The sequence below is a fragment of the Poecilia reticulata genome, linkage group LG10 (assembly GCF_000633615.1).
Source record: "Poecilia reticulata strain Guanapo linkage group LG10, Guppy_female_1.0+MT, whole genome shotgun sequence".
NCBI lineage: Eukaryota > Metazoa > Chordata > Actinopteri > Cyprinodontiformes > Poeciliidae > Poecilia > Poecilia reticulata.
Genome location: NC_024340.1, coordinates 25163371 through 25186502, shown reverse-complemented (window position 1 = coordinate 25186502; position 23132 = coordinate 25163371). Strand labels below are relative to the sequence as shown.

Sequence of the window (23132 nt, the reverse complement as noted above, 5' to 3'; positions counted from 1 at the left end):
CTCACCCCCCGCGCCCCTTCCGTCTCCCTCCATGTCTGCAGGCCAGACTGTGAAGCAGGGATGTATGGGATGATGATTGCTGCTCCAGTCTACTCAGCCCGATAAACACTCCATACTCCTGAACATAATAGAACTGGTTGTTGTTTAAAGTAATTTGCTAATCTAATTCATGCAGCAGGGTTAAATCATTAATTTGTGGCACAAACTGTGGCAGTTTGACTCCTGTGAAGGAAAAAGGGGGAGGTGACCTCATTGATGCCTCAGCTTCATGGTGATGGCTGAGTTGACTGGCAGCAGTGGTGCCACAATGTAGGCCAACTCTGTCTATGACTGGATGACATCTTGGAAAGATAAACATCCAGACATCCAGATAAGATAGGTAAAAAAAAATCAATTTACTAAATTATTCTAGATGCATGAATTGTAAAGTATAAATAAGTGTCAATATTATGCACAACAGCTACAAGGATACGTAGAAGAGGAATTACATTTTTGAAAAATGAATAAAGTAGAAAGTTAATTTAATTCAAGAAATGAATATAGATTTTTTTTTTTAACGCAGACTTATATTTCAAGTATTGACTTGACTTTGACTTATTTGTGTTTATCTTGATCACTAGCTCTCAGCTAACAAAATTCAGTTAGCCAAAACATTTTGTTATTTCATAAGATATCTTAAGATACACTCATTGTTTAAAGACTTCACAATACAAAAACACAATGTTGGGATCTCTATGACGATTGAAAAGATCGCTGAGTTGACACTTTTCCAACAGACAGTCATCGACACCCTCCACAAAGTAAGCAACAAAAGGTTATTGCTAAAGAATTTGGTTTAAAACATTCAGCCTGTATCCACATATGTTAGTGCAAGGAACAAAACATTTGATAGAAAACAATTCTATTAGTGAAAGACACATTAGTAAAATTGGCTATGAAGACTTCAGTTATCAAATAAAGGAATTGCAATATTTGAATGTAACAAAATAAAGAGAAATGCTTAAAGGCAAAAAAAAAAAAAAAAATAGACCAAACATAAAAGGTTCATAAAAATAAGAAATGATTTCAATTCAAATTATTTTCAAATTCAAAATAAAAGCTGAAAAATAATTTAAAAGTTGAATTATAATAAAGCCAGTTTATTTACAATCCACAAAAAAAATGTAGGAATGAAAAGCATGTCTCCAGTTTACTTTTAAAAATGGGAACACCAAATAATATTGACTGAGTCCAAAAGAGCTTTATTATCAGGTATCATCATGTTTTTTTCCTTTTTCATTTCTGTAAATGTTCTCACTGCTGAGTTTTAAAGCAGCTGTAATTGTGAAATAATTTGCAATAATCCAACCTGCAACTGATCAAGTCATAAAGGCACGATTTAAAAAACAAGCTCTGGATCGCCTTCAGAAAGTAATTGGTCCTACTGATGATAAATTACAGCATGCAAACAGCTGAGGTCTAAATTAAAAATGACCCCTTAGTCTTTATACTTTATATAATGTTCCAGGGCCCATAGATCTTAAGCTGCCTCCTGCAAACTCAGTGACCCTCATATTTTATTTTCTTCAAGATAAGCTTTTATTGCGCAGCTTTTTAAAGATCCCCAGACTTGAAGGAAATTGACACCGACTAAAATTAAGACAGATACCTTAGACTTGCATCCAAAGACCTTCCTCAGACATCAAGATGTTCTCAGTGTGGGTCTGTTTGCATGTCTTTTCATCAACGCTCAGAACCGCTGACAAGGATCTATAATGATATGCATCGCATTAAACAACGCATTATTTAATAGTTAGCTGGGGAAGCACAAGTCTTGCCAGGCCGCCAATGAAAAGGGGAAATGAAACAACTGGCGTACAGAAAGCTCACCGTCTTCATCAATCTAATGGAGCGAGCTGACGGACTGAACAAAGACGAGAAGATGTGATTATGTCTGGAAAGCAACAGACAGGGAAATAAGCTGCAGAATTCAATAAAGCAACAGTTGCAATCTTTCCACCGTGGAAGATAAAACAAGGCTCATCAAATAAATAGAGCTTTTTGCAGATTAATATGTTTGGGATAGATTTGTGAGATTTAGTTGCTGGAGATGGCAAAAATATGTTCTTCTAATAAAGATAATCGATGCCAACATAGGTTATAGCAGCGACTGAGCTATAGAGAAAAGAAAACTGATTATTAAAGTTTCTCACAACCCAAATTGTGAAAAGTGAAATGAAATGAGATCTGAACTTTGACTGAGCCATTACAAAACACAAACATGGTTTGATCTGAGTCTCAAGATTTTTGTGGTCTCTAACAGTTTCTTCTGTAATTGTCCTGCATTTAGCTCCATCTATTCTCCCAACAACTCTGAAACCTTTTTTTTTGTAATTAAACTACCATTTCATGTGGAAAATTTGACAATACTTATTCTTCGTTTTGTTTTGCAACCTATTCGGCACAATGTTAACTTACTCACAGCAATAAGCCTTGAATAAAAAAGTAGAAAAGGTGGATTTCTCATTCCTCGATGAGACATTTTCCGTGCCGCCTTCTTGTTGTTGCACTTATGAAATGTGAAGCAGCTCAGCTGCTTCACATAAATTCAAATTCCCCAATTCACCTCTTGCTATACGCATATTTACACGTATTTTGGGCCAAGTGTGCTGCTTCAGGACTCGGTGTTCCCAGAAGTCTGTGTCCAACTTTATTGGCAACAACTGTGAGCTTAAGTGAAATGTTGAATTGCTGAACCAACCCCTGCTGCTCCAGCCCTGAGCCTCCTGTGGTGCAGCTGTGTCCGGTGTGTTGTGTTGCACCAGGGAGGGAGTTTACGCATATATACACGCTTGTTTGTGATTTGTGGAACCTGAAGTCCAAGTTTTATGTCACCATCGGGGTCCGTCAGGCTTGTGGAGCCTAAAAAAAAAAAAAACAACCTGCAAATTCAAATTAGGCTTTGAGGACCGTGAATTTGTTTTCGTGTTAAAGGAGATGAGGAATGGATTATACTATGGGGTGTCCTCTCACCCATGCCAACACAAGGAATTCTGTAAGGAACAGTTTGTCAACACCATGCAGCGCTCCACATACATGAATAATGTGTCCAAGTCTTGAATAACCTTTACTTCTTCTGAAGTTTGTGTCAAAGGTGTGGTTTTCTTCCATGAATGCTCAAATATCCTTCTTAAATTTAAATACAGGCTTTGAGTAGGCCAATTTAAAACCTTCATTTGTCAAAACATTATTTATTTACTTTTACAAATTCAGAGGTGGACTTGCTGGAGCGCTTTGAGTAATTTTCCCACTAAATTGTGCTTGAGCTTAAACTAGTGGCTGGACATTCTCCTTTAGGATTTCCTAGCAGAGAGCCAGATTTATGGTTTTTATCAATTTCAGCAAAACTTCCAGATCCTGGAGCAAAGCAAACCAAGGCTAACATTACCACCACCAGCTTTGACTGTCAGTATTGATGTTCTTTTTGAAAAGCAGTTTAAGTTACACATATCAAAAAACACAACTGTTAGTCAGTGTCACTTTTTGCCTCAACCAGTCCACAGGATATTTTTTTCCAAAAGTCTTGGGGCTTACCAAAATATGTTTTGTCAAATGTTTTTGTTAGCAATGGTTTTTGCCTTTAAACTCTCCCACGGATGCCTTTTACGCCCTGACTCTTTCTCATTGTTGAATCATGAACATTAACTTCAACGATTGCAAGACTTTCAGATTTGATAAAAAGCATGCGCAGGAAGTACCTGGAATTGAACACAGCTTTCCAAAATAAACAAAACAAAATAAACAATTCCAATTAATCTCAGATTAAGTAAGGTGGGAAATATTATTCTCATGCAGAGCCAGGTTGTTTTGCATGGCTCTTTTTCTTTGATGAATGAATTAATCATTCAGAGACTCTGATGTGTATTTACGTCTTTGGCTGATAGCAACATTTGTTTACAGTAGGAAAACTGGCAAGAATAATTTGCTTGGAAAAAGGTCACCATGTCATCATATAGGAGCACTTTTAATAGACTCTACTGAGCAAACAACAACTAATGGGCTTTTTGCTAGTAAGAAATTGGGCATTGATAAATTATTATTATGCACAAACCCAACACTGGTTCATTTTCTGAGTTTATAAAATGCTGTATAGCAACAACAGTAATGAAATCAACAATAAAAGCAAGATTTGAAAATTAAATTTAAAAAGATAAAAAAAAAATCTTACTGTTGAATCTGAAGTAATACAATTTCTGAAGTATCTAATCTCAAAAAAATGAGATTGTTCAATCATTTTTACACTACATGTAAGGTTTATTTTTAAGCATGTCTGGTTGTTTTTAGCTATATCTTTTTTATTGCAGCAAATTCATTTAGCCAGTTACGGAAGTTGGCCAAGGCTTTGTTTAAGAGCAATTTCTTAATGTTTTTTGCTCATTTTAATGGCCTAATTTTACTTCCAAACACCGTGTCCGTACAGGGTTTTCTAGCCCGCTGTGACCCTGAACGACCCCGGCAGCACTAATTGGGTTCAGAACAGTTTTCTGTTCAGCAGGCTCCACAGAAACGACACTTTTAGTACCACCTCTGAATCCCCCGAGGAGCGAGTGGAGTTACATCTATGAAGTGCATGTGTGCTCATACCGGGGGCTGAATCACAGACTGTTTTGCCACAGACAGAGACACATTGTGTGGGAAAATGAGCAGTAAGAGTTGGGGGTTGGTTGTCTCAGAGAAACGAGGCTCAGACATAGAAACAAGGGGACTGAGACAGGCTCTGATTGCCGAGGGGCAGATCCAGTTTTTAACCTCCACGTGAAACTACAGGGAGAACGACCGAGGGAGTCTGACGCAGAGATTTACGAGTGGGAAGCTTGGGAACTTTAAGTCCTGACAACAGAGGGCTACGTGAAGATTACGTATTGATTCAGTTGAGGAGCAAACTCATCATATGCTTTCTAGATGCACAAATATACACGAGTCAGGTTTGAAATATAAGAATGATAACATATCTTCCATTTCTGCAAGTTCAGAGGAAAAAAGTGACAGTATTTCAGCTGCGTTTTCACTGTTTATTTACTGACCAGATGCTGATTTATTAGTTTCTCTTGACAGGCGCTGTTTGTTCACAGATGTTGGAGCAGTCCTCTCTTTCACAACCCCCTTTTTTCCTCCAGTCCTCCTTTGCCTCCCACTGCAGAAACTTTTGTTCTTTCCCCCACAATCTCCTGCAGCTTTGCTCTCTCAATTCTTTGCCCTGCCCTTTTCACCCTCTTTAAAATTCTCCCCCCTTTTGCTTTCTCGCTCAATATCCTGCCCTTTTTCTCCTTTCAGTTCCCCTAGCTAATTCTTCTTTCTGTGCTGCTGCCCCTTTCCTCAGCCCCTCTTCAGTCTCCACCTCTCCATCGCTTTTCTCCTTCTTCAAGCCACTGTCCTTGTTGCCTGTCTTGGCAGAGGGGCAGAAGGAGGCGTTTGGAGGCTGAGCTAGCTGCATTAGGTCCATGTATTATTCATGTGCTCTGCTCTCTGTGCGCCTTGGTCCTGCACTGGCTTTTCTAGTGGGACACATGGGCCTCCTAAAGGAGCTGTGTGGGGCCTGATTGAAGAGTTACATGGATGAGGGAGTCATTTTCTTGATTTGCACCCTTTTTTTTTGCACCAAAAGCAGACTTCACCGATCAACATCGAAAGACAAAATTAAACGTTTTCCGCGTATTTATTTTTATTCGGCTGCAAAGCATTCCCCAGGCGTGCTTTTCTCCCCAAACTAGAGGCTAGCTAAGGCTCCAGCCATATCTGCTCTGATGCTTGTATGAAAGATTTGTCTTCTTTCACCCCTGGCCAAGATCTCTCTTTGCCAGGCAGCTCTCTTTCCTCTAAACTGCACCTTTTTTGGCTTTCCAGAACACTCCCAGTAAAAACTGTTGACTTAAACTGGGTTGTATGAAAATTTAATTTAAGCATCCAGACATTGTAAGACGGAATGCCTTGTTTCTACAGCGCCGTGCAAAGAGAAAGACGGAGAGGAGGGTGAAAGAGAGACAGAAAGAGAGAGAGAGAGACAGAGACATAGAGAGAGAGAGAGAGAGAGAGAGAGCAAGCAAGGGAAGCCTTTGGGACTTAGAGGAGGGGCCTCCTGGAAAACCACAGCCACATAGCTGCTTTGGGCTCACATCTGCTTTGGCTTGACATACTTGCATTTCACCATTGAAAACATCAACAACTGGAATGTAGCTTTGTTACTTATAAATAGGACTCAAATATAAATCAGATGCACCTTGTCTAGTTCCAAATGTAAGCTTGGACACTCGCTCCATTTATAGATTTTGACGGGTTTTCCTGACAGCCTTTTCGTCCCACACAGGTGGCAGCGCCAGAATAAGATTGGGGCCCCGATGATTTCAAGGACCCCTGTCCACCCTTTTTCAGCCAGTCCCGGAGGGGTCACAGAGCTGATGTCTCAGAAGACAAGGGGGCATGCATGTTTTGGAGTCCTGAAGAGGCAAGCTACATCTCAGTGAGTGACGCTTTCACTATGTTTTAATCAGAACGTTAACCATCAATCTCTTTGGTGAGACATGTGGAAATATCTGAAGCTTCTGAGAGAATGTTTGTGATTAAAATTCCCAAACCACATTTCATAACCTTCAGGTTGCTCTTGTAATTTATCACAATTCATTTCAGGGACATGCAGGCTGAACTGCTGGGTCAGCATGCATTTCTTATCAATGCAAGTGCTAACTAGCTGTTTTGGTAAAGCTGGTGGTTTCTGAGAACAAAAGCAGTGGAGCCACTGCTGGGGTGCATGCCTATAAGAAAAGGCCGGCCGCCTCAGCTGCTGCTGCTGCTCCACAGAGACTGACATCGGAGACGACTACCTGACTCTGCAAGGACAGAGAAGGTTATAGAGCAAAAGGAGAAAATGAAAGACACGGGCGAAGAAGCAGCAGCAAAAATTGCAGCCTTGCTCAACAATGACTGTTGCATTTAAGCACAAAAAAGCCACTTCTATGGATCACCTCTGAAACGTCTTTCTTGGACATTTTCAGAATTTATCACATTTTAACATATTTTAAATCACTTTTATGACATAGACCAACTCAAGCTGTCACATAAATGCAAAGTGGAAGGAAACATGTGCAAAAGTTTTTACAAAAAGAGGTTTGGTGCGAAATTGCATGTATAATGTGTCACTATTGCCGAGTCCCAACTGCTTTTTCCTAAATAAAAATCCCGTCTAAACAATTGCCACACAAAGTCACCTAATTAGCAAACAGAATCGACCTGTGTGTAATTTAATCTCAGCATAAATCTGGAAGAGATATGAAGTTCTTGTAGGTTTGTTAGAGAAGATCAAGATGAAGACCAAGGAACGCTCCAGACAGACCAGGTTCAAAGTTGCGGAGAGGTTTAAAGCAGAGTTAGGCTGTAAAAAAATATTTTGCTAGTTTCACAGCGTTCTGTTCTGTTCTGTTCAGTTCAGTTCATCATCTGACAGTAGAAAAAGTCTGGGACAAATACAAACAAAACTTGGTTGTTCACTTAAAAAACAATCCACTGATACAACAGAGCATTAGTCACAGAAGCATCCAGTAGCTCACTGCTATCTAATTGCTCATGATCAATTAATTTATGTCAATATTGGATATTCATGCGTTAACTTCTTCATATTTTAAGTGTAAAAACCGCAATAGTGTATCTAACAAGACCAACAGAAAGTAGTGAATGACTCTAAGGTCAGCGACTTGTTTTTCTTTAATAAATAAAGTCTGAAAAGTGTGAAGTGCAACTGAGCCCTTCTGTGACCATACTTTGAATAACAGAATCACGTTTTTGCTGTGATTTCAGCTCCAAGTCTTTTGGAGTACATCTACTAGGTTTGCTCATCTGGACACTAAAGGTTTTGCAACAAAGGTTTTGCAAAAATTCCTCAAGCATAGTGAGATTGGATGGAGAGTCTCTGTGAATAACACCTTCTTAATGTCTTGCCACAAACCTGAGTGTACCATTTTAAAGATGTTAGAATGCTTCTGCAGCCTCTTTGTGCTGATGTTTTTTTTATAACAGTTACATAACATCTGAATGTCTTCAGTAGAAGCCAGAAAGTGTTCTGCGATCAGCTGCATGTGATGCAGATGACATTATTTTGTGCCTCTTGCCTGATTGAAACCGGCACAAGTGTCCGTGATTACACTCGGTCCCACATGGCCATCTGTTTGTCGTCCCGCCTCACCCAGTCCTCCACATCCACATCAATCTGCTTCAGTCCAGATAAGCAGGAGGTGCTAAAGTGACACCCTGACCAGTTCAGGCCTGTGCCCTACGAGGGCATTTAATCCTCTTATGGGACAGGACTACTACTGCTGCTAACACAGGGAGAAAAGTTAGTCAGCATTGGCCTACAACCAGCAAAATGAGCTTAAACCCTGCTGTTTGGACTCACAGCAGCACTTTGCATCAACTATTGACTGCTCTGCAGTGTCTACGCTTTCCTTAGACCTCAAAGCACAGTAGGGTAATTTCGCTGAAATACCCCAAGCTTTACTCATTTATTGGAAAAGGCATGTTTTTTAAAATGCTGCGAACAAAAGCGGCAGGCCGCCAGAAGTTTGGTGTAAGACTTTCAAGATCTGAACAAAAGGCTTGGCTTGAAGAAGCTGGCACGCGCATTTCTGAGAGCTGATCAAAATGTCTTGGCTGAGTTTCTCCAAGGATCGTTAGGATTCAGGAACGCATCCATCATCGTTAGCCACATTGATCAGGTCTGGGTTGGGTCTCTCATCGTTCTGGCCAAATATTCTGGGTTTATTTCATCTATTGGTGTAAAGAGACCAGTGAAAGCATCAGCAGTAGATAAAGATTAAAATAAAATAAACATAGCATGTATTTATCCATACGTCCAAAGGCTTGGATGGCCAGCTCTTCCGGGGGAATCCCGAGGCCAGCTCCAGCGTGTCCTGGGTCTTCCTCTGGGTCTCCTCCTGGACGTGCCCAGAACAAGTCATCAGTGAGGCGTCCAGAGCAAAGCCATGTTTTAGTATTACCCTAACCCTAATTATCCTCATAAACAGTTTTAACATTTTGTTGCATTGCAAAACCACAAACATCAATTAATCTTGTAGGTTTTTCAAAGGAAAAAAGAAAAGGATGCACATTTTTAAAATGATATGAATGTATCTGAAAAGTGTGGAACATGGTTGATCAATATCTCCAGAGACAATATCTCCCTCCATTACAATTGCAGCTCCAAAGCTTCAGATGTTCAGTGGTTTGTACTTAGAAACTGAAAATGTGGACAATTTGTAAAGTAGCTCAAGCCCAATCAAACTGGATGTTAATGTCTTGCCACAGATTCTTAATTGGATTTAGCTCTGGACTTTGAATGGGTCAGTCAAATGCATGAATGTAATTTGCTCTGGCTGTATGGTTTGGGTCATTATTCTGCTGAACGGTGAATTTCAGCCCCTGTGTCAAGTGCTTTGCAGCCTTTGACAGATTTCCCTTCAGCGCTGACCTTTAATTCATTTTTTCATCAACTCTGACCAATGTTCCTGTTCCTGCTGAAGGAAAAAAAAAACCCCATCTCCATAGCATCAGAAGGTTTCACTCTGATTTCACTCTGAGCATCATGTGTTCATGTTGGTCCTCTGCAACACTTACAGTACATTTTTGTGCGTGCTGGTCATAAAGTTCACGTTAGAGAAAACACCGTCTCTAACATGTTTTCTCCATGTCACCTGTGGTTTGTGTCAAACACAAACGGAAATGTTTACGACTGAGTTCTTGCCATTCTTCCACAAAACCCTGGTTTGACGGACAGTCGTGCTGTCAACAGACTGTTCCGCCTGAGCTGTAGATCTCTGCAGCTCCTCCATTTACTGTTGTCCTCTTGCCTTATTATTGCTCTCTTGTTCATCCTATCAGTCTTTTAGTTGGTGACCACATATCGGTCAGTTTCACGGAACGGCTGGATTTGTGAGGAGATTAAATTACAGGAGGACTTTATTTACTGAAAAGGAGACTTCTAAAAGCAATTAGTCAACTTCACTTGAGCATATCAGCAGATTTTTATTTGCAAATAAAAATCTAGGAATGAGGTATTTGTTTGCTTGCACTCTAAAAGCCACACAATACTTAAGATCCTCTGAAGTTTGTGGTTTTAACGCGAGAAAGTGTGGAAAACCTCAAGACGGGTAAATGGTTTTGCATGGCACTGTAAATCTGATTTAACAGTTCTGAAAGTTTTGCTTTCTAACAAAGGCTGGACATAAGCATGTGTAGTGTAACTTGCTTTGTAAAGTATATTTTAAAGAAATAAAGAATGCAAACTACCCGCCATCTCTGTTGTATAAATGGCTGACAGGAGAGAAAAGTAGTTGAAGAAACAGAGTTGACTTTTGAACTGAAGTCAGCGCCGAACAGCTTTCCGCCCTGAGGGCCAAACCGAGCCCCTGCATCAGTCACCATGTCACCACAGCTCCCCGCTTCAAAGGGCAAGCTAAGCAGAAAAATGCACAGCTGCTGAGCTGCAGCAAACATGCAGAGTGTGGCACATTTGTTGACATTTCTAATGCAAATCCTACCATTGTGTGACGGTTCAGTTGCTGCTGAGCGAGTCATGTGCCGTTGCTCATGCTAAATAAGCTCCACCCAATTCTCCTGATCGGGCTCTCTTTTTTATTTTTTGTTTATATCTGTTTATTTATTGCTCTCAAGCCAGACAACATGTGCTGCATATAAAAGGAGCATGGATTTTGAAATTTAACTCAAAAGACGACCCAGGCATGGACTCCAAAAACAGACACAATAGACCCAAGGAGTGGCTTCTAATTGATTTGATCCGTCCAGATTCTTTCATCCTTTCCCCACCTGTGCTTTGATTCTTTGTGGTCATGTCAGCAACTCCCAAGCATCTCACCTCACTCTTTTCCCATTTTTTGTTTCAGATAAATGGAGGAGAATGAGCGATGCAGGAGCAGGTCTCCAGCTCGGAGGACCAATCGGGTGCAGCAGGTGGTGGGAACAATAATTCGACGCACTCGAGAATCTCTGAGCAGGTAACGGGAAGAACAGGAGGCAGAGAAGACTGTAAAAAAACAAAACATATTTTTTAAACCTGAGAAAATTTCTAGAAACCAGAAAACAAACAAACAAAATAGATGTGGAACAAACTGTGTGATGGGTGTGTTTGCAAAAGAACAAACACCAACCAGTGGTGGGAAGTAACGAAGTACAAGTACGTCGTTACTGTACTTAAGTACAATTTTCGTGTATCTGTACTTTACTTAAGTAGATTTAATAATGGATACTTTCTACTTTTACTCCACTACATTTTACAGTAAGTATCTGTACTTTCTACTTCACTACATTTCTACAAAACTGTCGCGTTACTCGTTACATCCAAGTCGCATTGTGTTTTTTTTCCCGGTTAAAATGTGAAGTTCAGGGACTTAAGGTGGCGCCGTAAAATCCGAGCAATAACGTGACTTAGTGTCGGTTGTCACCCATCGGCTCCCCCTTTACTCGCACGCGCAGCTCCAAGACATGCGCAGTGGTTTCCTCTGAGCGTCAGCAATATAACAGTACGGAAGCGCTGCATAAATAATAAGATATGGCGACATGTAAAATCAGCAGCGCTTCGCTTTCACAGACGGTGGGGACTGTCCAATTTTTAACGTCACTTGGAAGGAAAGCTTAAAGAAAGGTAAGCTCCGTGGACGTGATGCTAGCAAAGCTAATTGTATTGACTGAGACACATGTTGCATCTGCGATGACTGACATGTCGCAGGTATGGGACAACGCTGTGACCAAAGTGCAATATTGTAATATGACATTCATGGACGACCCGATTCTTCTGGACGGATATTGACTAAGTCCTATAGTACTGAAGCCTCACTGAGAGCCGTTCTTTGTTCTTGTAATGCTCTGCGTACACTGCAGTAGCTATTTTATTTCATTAAAATATCTTTATATTTAATTGGTGAATAAATAAAACAAGAACGTAAGAACGCAGAGCATGCTCATTGCTCTTTGTTTTCGTCACCTGTCATGGTGCAGACATTGCAGCAGGAGGGAGGATGAGAACAGTCATGGTGCTCCTCCTGCTTGGTTACTTCTTGCTTATTGGGCCTTGGACAGTGTTCATAGTTGAGCGTTGTTAATTGCTATGTTTAATAATGCAGACATTTATTATTTCTGACATTGGCAATATAGGCAACCGCACAGGGCATTATTTCTTTAGGGATGGCAGGAGACCTGTGTATTGTGGCACAGAGATAAAAGCAAAACAGAATGAAGAAGAGTTTGAATTGATACTGGTTAAATGTATTTAAGCTCTAAGCATTTAATATGTAGGTGGAAAAGTGAATCTTTCAGATCAATTTGAGAAGTAATTTTGATAGGTGCACTTAATTTTATTGTCATGTAGCATGGGGTGCTGGTTTTGATTTGGTCTTGGGTTCAGTGGTCCAGACTACAACTCTGCTATGTGGCTCCTTGGTTTTATGTCCTCCTCTGCCAGTTGGATTTCTTTCAAAATAAATGTGTGGCAAAAAAAAGTGAAGTTCATGTTATGTTAGGACAGGAGATGAGATGTTTCCATCCCTGAAATTATGATGCATAGAATCATATATCTAAGTCTAAACTATGTTACAGAATAAACGCAATAAAAACATGTTTTATCTGTGGCATATGATCATATGATTGGTACACTTAATCATATTAGTGATTAGGTAATGCATTCAGCAAGTACTTTGACTTTTAATACTTAAGTATTTTTAAAAACCAGTACTTTTTTACTTTTACTTAAGTAAAATGTTAATGTAGTACTTTGACTTTTACTTGAGTACATTTTTGTCTGTGTATTTGTACTTTTACTTAAGTACATTTTTTGAGTACTTTCTCCACCACTGACACCAACACATCATGTGTGTCTGCAGTTAAAGAAATAAATCTTTTATGTATTCAAAAAATACGGGGAGCTTCAAATTGTCAGTCCTAGCATCATTTTCAGATGTTTATCTTTGACAGTTTGCTGCTTTGTGTGTTGCAATGCCATGAAGGAAAGACAACAGATGTGACTCTTAAGAGGCAATTATTTCATAAACAATTCAAACTTCCCAATTCCACTTTAGGAAAAGAATCCACAAGCGGAAAACATATTTTAGAAAGAGGCCTGTCTTCCCAGGAGGTGACATCTCAGCAAATTCAGAAATTTCAAATCACTCAGGAGGAGCCACATCTCAAGGCTTAGTTAGCAAGTTTGTGAGTACAATTAGAAAAAGACTGAGTAAGTAGGGCCTTTTTGGAAGAGGGCCTGTTGAAAGCCTCTTTTATCTAATTAATATGGGAGCTAGACTTAGGCTTGCAAGATTGCATCTAACTGAAACGATAAGACATTTGGAGTAATGTCCTTTGGACAGATGCAGTAAAACTGTCTGGTGGGTTACAACCTGAACATGTTGCCAGTCCATCACTGGGACACACGGGACAGCCAGTGGTGCACCCACACACGCTTACATTGGGACGATGTAAACGATGGGACTAATTAACCTGGCCAGAAAGCAAGTTTGGTAACAACCAACTCAGCATTTCAGCGCAAACACAACCAACTGTCAAACGTGGTGGTGGTGGTGCAGCCACAAAATAAGCAAATAAATAATGAAGAAAAACCCACAAAATCTAACCAAACAATGTTGTAAAGTAGACTGAGGTGAAATTCATCACCAACTAATCTATCCACAAAAGAAAATGCGTAAAATTGTTGGTGCTTACAGATGCTTCTAAGAGCAACTTTATTCAGTTTTGCAAAACTTTCCTCATAATGAAGCAAAGCAGAAACTGTTTATATAAAGCTGGGGGAATTTGAAGGTTTGTTTCTTAACCTGGTGTACGCACAGAGTAGATCTCCTCCCCACACCCATACAAAAAGATGCATACCACATTCAATCTCTGACTGTCCTTCTCACACACACCCCTCAGTACACCACAAATATGCGTTTAAAAGCTTGCCATGCTCTTGTAGTTGTCGGCGAAATGCTTTCTCTTTCTCGGTGAAGGAGGAAGCAGATACCAGGAACTCCTACTGGTTGATGCTCCTGGGAAAACTTTGCCATGTTGTGATCAATTTGACCAGAAAAGTAAGGCCCAAAGAGAGGAAGACACTGTTAGATTTGAACAAAGGTGTTTATTTGTCTTTATGGGAACGTGAACTTCATTCCGCTGAGTTGACCGTCTGTGAACCGCAACGTAATTTATGAAATTTAAATGTACAGTCAACTCGAACTTTATGATCGAAAGCACAACAGACATCAGACTCTAATGATTTTCTTCCTTGAAAGTTAAATTCCCTCTTTCTTTGTAACAAAATACTTCTTCTGCAGTTTTGTTGACTGAAGTGTTGATGTGAGACAATCTATTGACTAGAGGGCGGCTCGTTGTAGACGGTCTTTGTGCATGGAGTCATTCTGCTGTAACGCATTTAGAATGTGGTTTAGCAACATTTTACCAAAGGGGGAAAAAAAAAGAAAAGAAAGACTTGCCTTTCTGGATGACAACATGTTGCTCTAACGTCCTGTTTCTGTTGCTCAGCATTAATAAACATCACAAAGCCATGTTTATTTTTACCTGCGGGCATGAAATCCTTGCCCATTTACTGCTTTTGTACAGAGTATTTTTTTCTTTTCTTTTACTGATAGTACTGATCACGATAAAATCCCCAAACTATGCCTCTTAATGCAGGGCACGCTGGATGTGTTTTTATATTATTTCCCTGTATTTCATTTCCATGTTTTTGTTTCCTAAAGACATAGCCTCTATTAGATTTTCTGACGCACGTTACTGATTTGCTAAAAAAAAAAAAAAAAAAAGTAACCAATAATACCTTCCTTCGCATGTTTCACTGAGTTATTTTGGAAGAAGCTGCTGGCATTAAATTTAAAACAAAAGCTCTGAGATCACATATTCACCCATCCCAAGGCTGCTTTCTGCAATTTGCTTTAGAAGGAATCCTGATTTGCAGTGAATAAAAAAGTTCTTGAGGTTTATTCTGCAGTAATTCAGCAAGGCCTAAATAATTTGTTACAAAAATGTATTTACGTTTTTAGCTAAGAGGGGTTGATTCATGTGTATATTAGTACCACAAACACTCTGAATAAGTGCTTGCGTAAGTATTTTTAACGTTTAAAAACAAAATGAGTTAAACTTTCCAGCTTAAACATTCACACACACTAATAACACATATGATGTGTAAGAAAACGAGTGAATACTTATATGGGGTAGTGAATTGTTTGCTCATTCTTCTTTGCATTGTGGCTCAAGCCACGTCAGATTGGGAAGAGAGCGTCGGTGAACAGGACCTTTCTTTTTGCCACAGACCTTCAATTGGATTTAAGTCTGGACTTTGGCTGGACCCTTCCAACACATGAATATGCCTTAATCTAAACCATTCCACTGTAGCGCTAGCCACATGCATGCAGCTTGTTGTCCCTGTGGCATGACGCTGCCACCATCATGTTTCTCATGTTTTCAGGATTACGACCAATGTTAGTTTCCTGGAACACGACATTTTACAGTAACATTATCTATCCATCTGTTTCTGTCCTTTTATTCTTTTCTTTATCTGTGTAGATTTCTAAAGGAGAAAAAAAAGCTTAAAATCATGACTGGATACATTGCAATTGGACAAATGGACAAATATTACAAGATCAATGTGGGCTAAAATTTAGTTCTCCAACAGACGCAATGCTTAAATTTGACTTTCAAGCAAAAAAATTATTTAAAAAAACCCATTTCTTCTTTTTTTTTTTTTCAAAGTTTATTTGATAGGGACAGACACACATTTACATAGCCAAACTGAACGAAACAGCAGTCCCATGCCAGCATCATGGTGCAATAGCAACAGCTAATTCGCAGCACTTGTCCCTAGATGGGCTTTTTGAAACTATAATAAGTGACATAATTAATTCCCAAGTTCTTAAAGTGTAAAGTTTTAAGTGAAAATATGATGCAAATGGTACATTATAAAAAAAGAAAATTAAGAAAAATTATAAATATACTTAGTAGCTGTGGATGTGCCACCAGATGACCTGTCCTCCTTTCTGACCTCCTCAGAGAGCGTCTCCTCGGCGATGGGCGGTCGCAGCGCTCCAACAGTCTGTCCAGTCAGAGCTTCCAGGCTAAACTGACACTGCAGATCACCAGAGACCCCGTCCTGGACCGGAGCACCGGACATGGCTTCACTCTCACCACGGACAGCCCCCTGCTGGTCAGGGATGTTGCCCCAGGTACATGCTGAGTGATTGCGCGTGCATGTGTGTGTGTGTCTATGTAACATGTTTGTCTATGTGGATGAATGTAAACCATTTTCTAATTCTTCTCTCCAAATAGCCACCTGCTTTATGCAACTGTGTTCTGCCTGCAGCAAGTCACATTTTTGCGTTTCTGCACACACAAATGCACGCATACACACACACACACACACACACACACACACACGCTCGCTGAGTCTCTCTTGGCCTTCATCCATCGTGTTCGGCATTGTGCCAGAGCAGACCACGGAAACAGCAGAGCCACCTGCTCATCCTTCCTAAATTCAATCACTTTTCCTCTGATTGGAGGTATCAGGAGGAGGTAAGACACGAAGATGCTGATCCATCGCTTTGACGTCGATCTTGTAAAATAAGCTGATAAAAGGCCTAGAGGAGACTCCCACCTTGCCCTCATCGCTGTAATTGCTGTCTGCTGCCAGAGAAAGATGGTGAGAAGGTGAAAGGGAGGTGATAACAGGGGACATCCAGCAGAGAGCGGGATTTGTCAGCAGCGAACAGATTAAGTGCAAACACGACACAGACATGAAAAAAGAAAGTGTGCGAAAATGTAACGGAAGGCAGAGGGGAGAGATGCGTATTGCCTTTGAGGTGGGAGGAGTCAGAAAAAGAGTGAAGGCCAGAGGAAATTATGAGGAAGAATGACTTAAAAACCAAAGAGGAAGAAAGCAGAGAGATGAGGCTATAGGAGAGAAGGGTGGAGCTGGGCTTCAGTGTGTGTTTGTGTGAAAGCTCGCAGCATTCCTTCAGTGGCTAAAACACGAGTGGTAGGCAGAGCAGCGCGGAACCGTGTGCCTGTGTGTGTCGACAGTCCCATATGTTCTGTAGGCTTGCAAGTGACTGTGCGTTTGCTACAGAGTGAGATGAAACTGCTGTGCCTCTCTCTTGCCTGAAGACAAATGAGTATAAATAACCAGAGTAGGCAGAGCAGAGGCGAACTGGAAGAAACCCAGAATAACTGTAACCCCTCGCGTCCTGGAGAGCTCAGCCCAACACTGTTGAGTCAGCCCTGTTCAGTGAGCATGTGTGCCATTCTGTGACGTGTGCTTCTCATGCACGTTTCTGCAGCCAGGGTTTATGTTCAGCGTGTTTGTGTGTGTGTATGTGTGTGTACCACAGGGAGCCCCGCAGATGGGATCCTATTCCCAGGAGACCAGGTGCTGCAGATAAATGACAAAGTGATGGAGGATTTGAGTGCAGAGCAGGTGGAGAACATCTTGAGGTGAGACCATCTATCTAAGGTTCATGGCAGAGCGGAACGATGACTAAATCCACCATCTGAGCTGCTTCCTGGTGACGCTTTCTAAGAGTGTGTACCATTCAGGTTTACGGTTGCGTGGAAGACCTCTTGCACTTTGGACAATTGTTCATACCGCTTGTACTTTTCTACATTTCACCACGTTGCAATATTTCATTTCAAGAAAAGTCGAAGAAAACGCGGTTTTCTTTTTATACACGAAAATCTAAAACTTGTACTCAACGTTTTATTCTGTAATACCAATAAATAAAATCCAGCGTAAACAGCGACCTTAAGAAGTTCAGTCCACCTGTTTTGTCATTTAACCTTTATATAAATCCAGGTGTTCTGTGAAGGCCTCAGAGGTTTGCTGGAGAACATCAGAGTGCAAACAGCATCATGAAGGAGCACAGCAGATAAGTCAGAGAAACTCTGTGGAAGACATGGATGAAGCAACATGCAGGGGCAGTTCTGGAGCAAAAACCTGTTCAAATATACAAAAGTTTTTAAAAAGGGGAAAGAGGTCCAACTTCACACAGGACCCTTCAAGCACCACTAGACATACAGCCAGAGCTATTCATGTGTTTGAATAGTCCAGTCAAAGTGCAGGCATAGAATCCTTGTTGAGCCTTCAAAACTTAGTTCATTCTGACTGCATTTGAACTATTTTGCAAATAAGCATACATTTCAATCTCTAGATGTGCAAGGTGTTGAAAGGTGGTTTTAGACACCACCCTTCTACAAATAGATCCAGAAGGTACACTTTCAGATTATTAATTGTAAACAAAGAAAAAACAGCTTATCAAAAGCCTGTGGTTGTACTTTGACAAAAATGTGGAAAAGTTAAATGTGTACAAAGGTGCAGAAAGACGTGCATCCGTGTTATTTGTTGGTTTTGTCCACACAGGGAATTGGAGGATTGCATTAATGTGACTATTCTGCGGCACATGACAGTGAGTACAAAGACAAATCTCAACACGTTAGCGAGGTCATTTGACACTTGAAACAGTTTTTTTTTTCCTAACATGTGACAGTAAGTTTGCATATTTCCTCATTCTTTGAACCAAATTGCAATGTGGAAAATTATGATTTCTTTAAAACAATTTGTGTTCTCAGTCTCCATTTTCTTATTTCACTGCTGGCTATACGATAAGCTCGTCTCATTGATAGCTCTTGTTTTGCAGAATCCGAAGTCATCCATAATGTCAGCAGAGAAGAGAGCTCGTCTGAGGAGTAATCCAGTTAAAGTGCGCTTTGCAGAGGAGGTGGTAGTCAATGGGCACACTCAGGTAGAAACACTTCCTCTGACAAAAAAAAAAAAAAAAACTCTACCAAAAAGGAATTAATGAATACATTTTTTCTGGATAGTTCATTCTCACATTTGAAATGCGTTTAGTTTTTAACTGTACATTTTACTATTTGTTTAATTGCATGTCTAACTGCTTCCTCTTTCTTTTTTCCAATAGGGAAACTCTCTTCTCTTCCTTCCTAATGTCCTAAAAGTCTATCTAGAGAATGGCCAGACCAAGGCCTTCAAGTTTGACAATACAACCTCTGTGAAGGTAGGGGTTTTGGTTTTCACCATCATTATATCCCTCTGAGCTCAATGAGGCATTTTAGACATCAGCTAGTGATAAAAAAATTAGATCCATGTTGTTGCCCAAGAGACCAAGATGAATCTTAATCTTAATACGAGTCAGACATTTTGAACATTGATGTTGTACGTCATGAAACCCAATACAAAGGCTCAGAGGCTTGGGAACCAATTCTGTGATTATTTAGCCATATGCTTGGATCATTATCCCACAGCTTTGGTTTTCTGAAAAAGCACGTCTTTCTTTTTTTTTTTCTTTTGAGAAAATCTGGTGAAGGATTTCGCATGCAAACCAGCATGAGTGAGTCTCTGCTGTGAACAGGTTTCTAAGGGAATATGGGTGTGTTTTGTAATTCGTAGTATGTTCACTGGCTGCAGTTGCCACAAACTCTCATGATTATAGAATGATAATTACTAAATGTGTCCGGAAGAGGTTACACGTTAGGATAATTGTTTCCAAAACTCACCACCAGCGGGATTAAGTTTATTTTCACTTTACAACGTCTCTCCTGCTTGGATTTCACTTTTTTTAAAATTCCCAGCCAGGGAAAAACTGAGGGGGGAGAAGGGGGGAGAGATCGTCCATCTGGCATCAGCAGACTGGGAAAAGCAAGTTTGTTTTAGTTGGTTGAAATTTTGTTTTTCCATCTTTCCAGGACATTGTTCTGACGCTGAAGGAAAAACTGTCCATCCGGGTGATTGAGTACTTTGGTCTGGTACTAGAGCAACAGTATAGCATCACAAAACTATTACTGCTGCATGAAGATGAGCTCATACAAAAGGTAAGGGATCTGCACTCTGCAGACAAACCTATGTGCACCCTGGGTGCATATAGGGCAGGTTCTTCCCTGCCCTGGGTGAGCAGGGAAGAACGATCACACTAGCTGAGTGTCGGTGTGATGCATTTAGGATCTGCTATGTTTTGTCTCCACCAGGTGGTGCAGAAAAAAGACTCACACGATTACAGATGTCTGTTCAGGGTTTGCTTCATTCCCAGAGATCCCACAGACATGCTGCAGGAGGACTCCTTGGCCTTTGAGTATCTCTTTTTGCAGGTCAGAGAAACCTGTCAACAGCACTACAAATATTTGTTTTATTCCGCTTTAGTGACTAACTTGGAGAAACCTTCATAAAGTTAAAGAAAAGATTGTATGCACTTTGTTTAGTTCACAACTTCAATCAATGTGCTTTCTTTAAAAAAAAATCCCCTAAAACTAGCAAATACAATCATCAAAGCTGAGGGATTTGTTAAAACAGTGAAGCTGCACCGTGAATCTCTCTGATCATTTCAAGACGACCCCAGTCTCTCATGATTCTCCCCTGTTGTGTAACAATTGCTTTACTCTTTTCCTGCACCTCTTTGAGTCTCTTGTAATCTTCATATTTGCTGTTCTAAGCATTTGCCACTTTGATGACGCGTAGCTCTGAGGCTTCTTTGTAAAGCCAACATATGCGAAGCCATACACAGTCTGTGCATATTTTTCATTGCACAATAAAAGCCACAGGAGTGCCACTTATGTCATGCTGATTTAATGTTTTAAAAACAATCTTTGCGTCCTGCTGTGCTTGTTTTCCCTGACAGTTTGGAGTTCCCAATGTTGGTTTTACTTAGAAAGACTGCCAGACTTGCCAATGTGTTTCTTTTTTCCCCAACCTCTGCCGTATAGTAGATGTCGGCGGTGCATCAGAGCACAAACAGCAATGCGCCATGCTTTTCAACATGCATGTGTGTATGCAGTGTCCGCACGCATTTGACTGTGGTTGTTGATGATTTCAGAGTGTTGGAGATGTGCTACAGGAGCGTTTTGCTGTGGAGATGAAGTGTAACACGGCGCTCCGTCTGGCTGCCTTGCACATGCATGAAAGACTTGATAGTTGTGGACAGACCCGGACATCTATCAAGAGCATTACGTGAGTCTTCTGTGTGTGTCTGGGTCAGTTTGAGGTCACAACACGAAGGTCGCTGCTGGCTGTCGTTTTGAAGCGTGTATGATTTTGATGATCTAGAAAGTGAGGTGCTCTGCTGCTTTCAGGATTATGATTAATCTAGACGGAATATACTAATTTATTAATACGTCATTTATTAATGTGATGGAGCATATGGGCATGTGTAATGACGACAATAGCCTAAATTCACACCAGCTCTATGGATCTAAAGCTGGCATGTGAGGATGTAATTGTGGTTTTTAAGTGATACAGAAGTTTATGGCCTGATTTTAGGGTTAAGGAAAGGCCAGGAGGTTAAGGGGGGATTGTTAGTATGGGGAAATTTCTGATACAAATTCTGGTGTTATCTGCACTCTTTCATAACTATATAGCAGATTTAAAGCAAAACTTTTTTCCCCCCTGATGACTGATGAAATCTAGCAGAGGTACTCTTAACAGCTTAGCTTGGAGCGTTCTGCTTTGCGTCTTGAAACAGATGTTCACGAAAACACTTCAGTTTTTAGGAGCTTGTATAAGGCAAACATTTTCTTCACTCATCCCAAAATATATACTTTCTGTATACAAACAACCCTGAAATCCTCTTGGTTGCTTTATTTCTTTAATTAAACTGATTTAACTCTTAAAGACAAGCGACCATACAATTAGTAGTTTTCCGTGCAATTATGCGAGAAAAACAACATGCTTTACATTTACTGACATGCACGGAAAGGTTTTAACAGCACAAACTGGTATGCACACTGGAATTCATGCAAACCTTCTTACCTTTAAGGCTGTGCTTGTCAAAGAAAATCCAGTTAAATTTGCTAACAAGGGTAATGTTAGCTTCAGAAAGCAGAGGGTTTTGTTTTCCCACGTAAGAAGATAGCTGCAGTTTTTATTAGATAAATCAATATTTTAGTATGTTGATGTTGTTTTCAATTATAAAAGTGCTTCATAGTTGCATAGTTTACAATGACATCTTCTTTGTCTTAAGTCCTTTTATAGATATAATTTATTCTTAGTAATAAGACAAATAGTGCTGGCAACCAGAGCACTTTTATTTTATAAGTTTGATTTTCATTCCTGTGTATGTGTTGTTGGCAGGAAGGAGTTTGGCCTGGACAGCTTTATCTCACCCACGCTGCTGAGCAACATGAGGGAGAAGGACCTGAGGAAGGCAATTAGCTACCACCTCAAAAAAATCCAGTCCCTGCTTGAGCCACGACAGAAGGTAGACAAGGAATGACAGATGAGTGACAGAAAAAGCACAGAATGCCGTTACAGATCGTGCCTGTATTGTGAAGGCTTTGGGGGAGCATTTTAGCTGTTAATATCCAACGAGGTTAAAGACGTTAGAAAATGATAAGTAGTGAGCAGCGGAGTAATTAAGGAAGAGCTTATCTGCTTAGGCAGTCATAAAATTTCTGATTTGATTTTACTATATTTTCTCTCTTTATTTGTTAACTTTTGTTTTCCAGGTAATATCGGCTACGCAGGCTAGACTAGCCTACCTTACTCAGCTTGGAGAACTCATTTCTTATGGTGGACGGTCTTACACGGCCACAATGATGGTAAGAACCTTTTTTTTTAAGTTGCGTGAGTCCACTTGCTACAATACAAGCACTAAACACTTTACTGTGTACATCATGGTAGTACTGCGTTGGGCCCTTATTTAGCCTTTGACTTTCGCTTAACAATCGTAATTATTTTTGGCATAAGATAAGGGAAACAAATCTCAGAGATGTTGGTCTGTGTTGTCATCGTGACATCATGCAGTTGCAACAGATTTGTCAGTACGCATCGAGGCTAAGAGTCTCCCATTTTCACCAAAATGTGCTCTGGATGATTTACATCTGGTGACTATGGAGATTTGACACATGGTGCACTAGGAAGTATTCATCAGAAGCTGGGTACATTGTGGCCATAAAGGGACAGACATGGCCAGCAACAATACTTATGTAGGCTGTAGCATTTAACTAAAACTCTGTAAAGCCAAAAGATGGTTTTGTATGAAAATCCCAGAAACTCAACAGTTTCTGATATTCTCAAACCAGTATGTCTCTTAAATCCA

General features: G+C 40.3%; 1 protein-coding gene across 3 annotated transcripts in view; it reads left to right on the top strand.

Annotated features, from left to right (window-relative positions):
- The window catches only part of frmpd1b (FERM and PDZ domain containing 1b), a 32061-nt gene that overhangs the window by 1655 nt on the left and 7274 nt on the right, over positions 1–23132 (top strand). For 2 of the 3 annotated variants that reach the window (XM_008420209.2, XM_008420211.2), the window contains exons 2-13: positions 6344–6496; positions 10926–11036; positions 16090–16262; positions 17424–17526; positions 18449–18494; positions 18726–18830; positions 19008–19103; positions 19792–19917; positions 20071–20190; positions 20913–21046; positions 22166–22292; positions 22540–22632. In XM_008420209.2, the coding sequence (XP_008418431.1) occupies positions 10930–11036; positions 16090–16262; positions 17424–17526; positions 18449–18494; positions 18726–18830; positions 19008–19103; positions 19792–19917; positions 20071–20190; positions 20913–21046; positions 22166–22292; positions 22540–22632 (1230 nt within the window). In that variant the 5' untranslated portion in view covers positions 6344–6496; positions 10926–10929. Of the gene's footprint in view, positions 1–6172; positions 6274–6343; positions 6497–10925; positions 11037–16089; positions 16263–17423; positions 17527–18448; positions 18495–18725; positions 18831–19007; positions 19104–19791; positions 19918–20070; positions 20191–20912; positions 21047–22165; positions 22293–22539; positions 22633–23132 lie in introns of those variants that run through there. The other variant, XM_008420210.2, reaches the window with a different exon arrangement.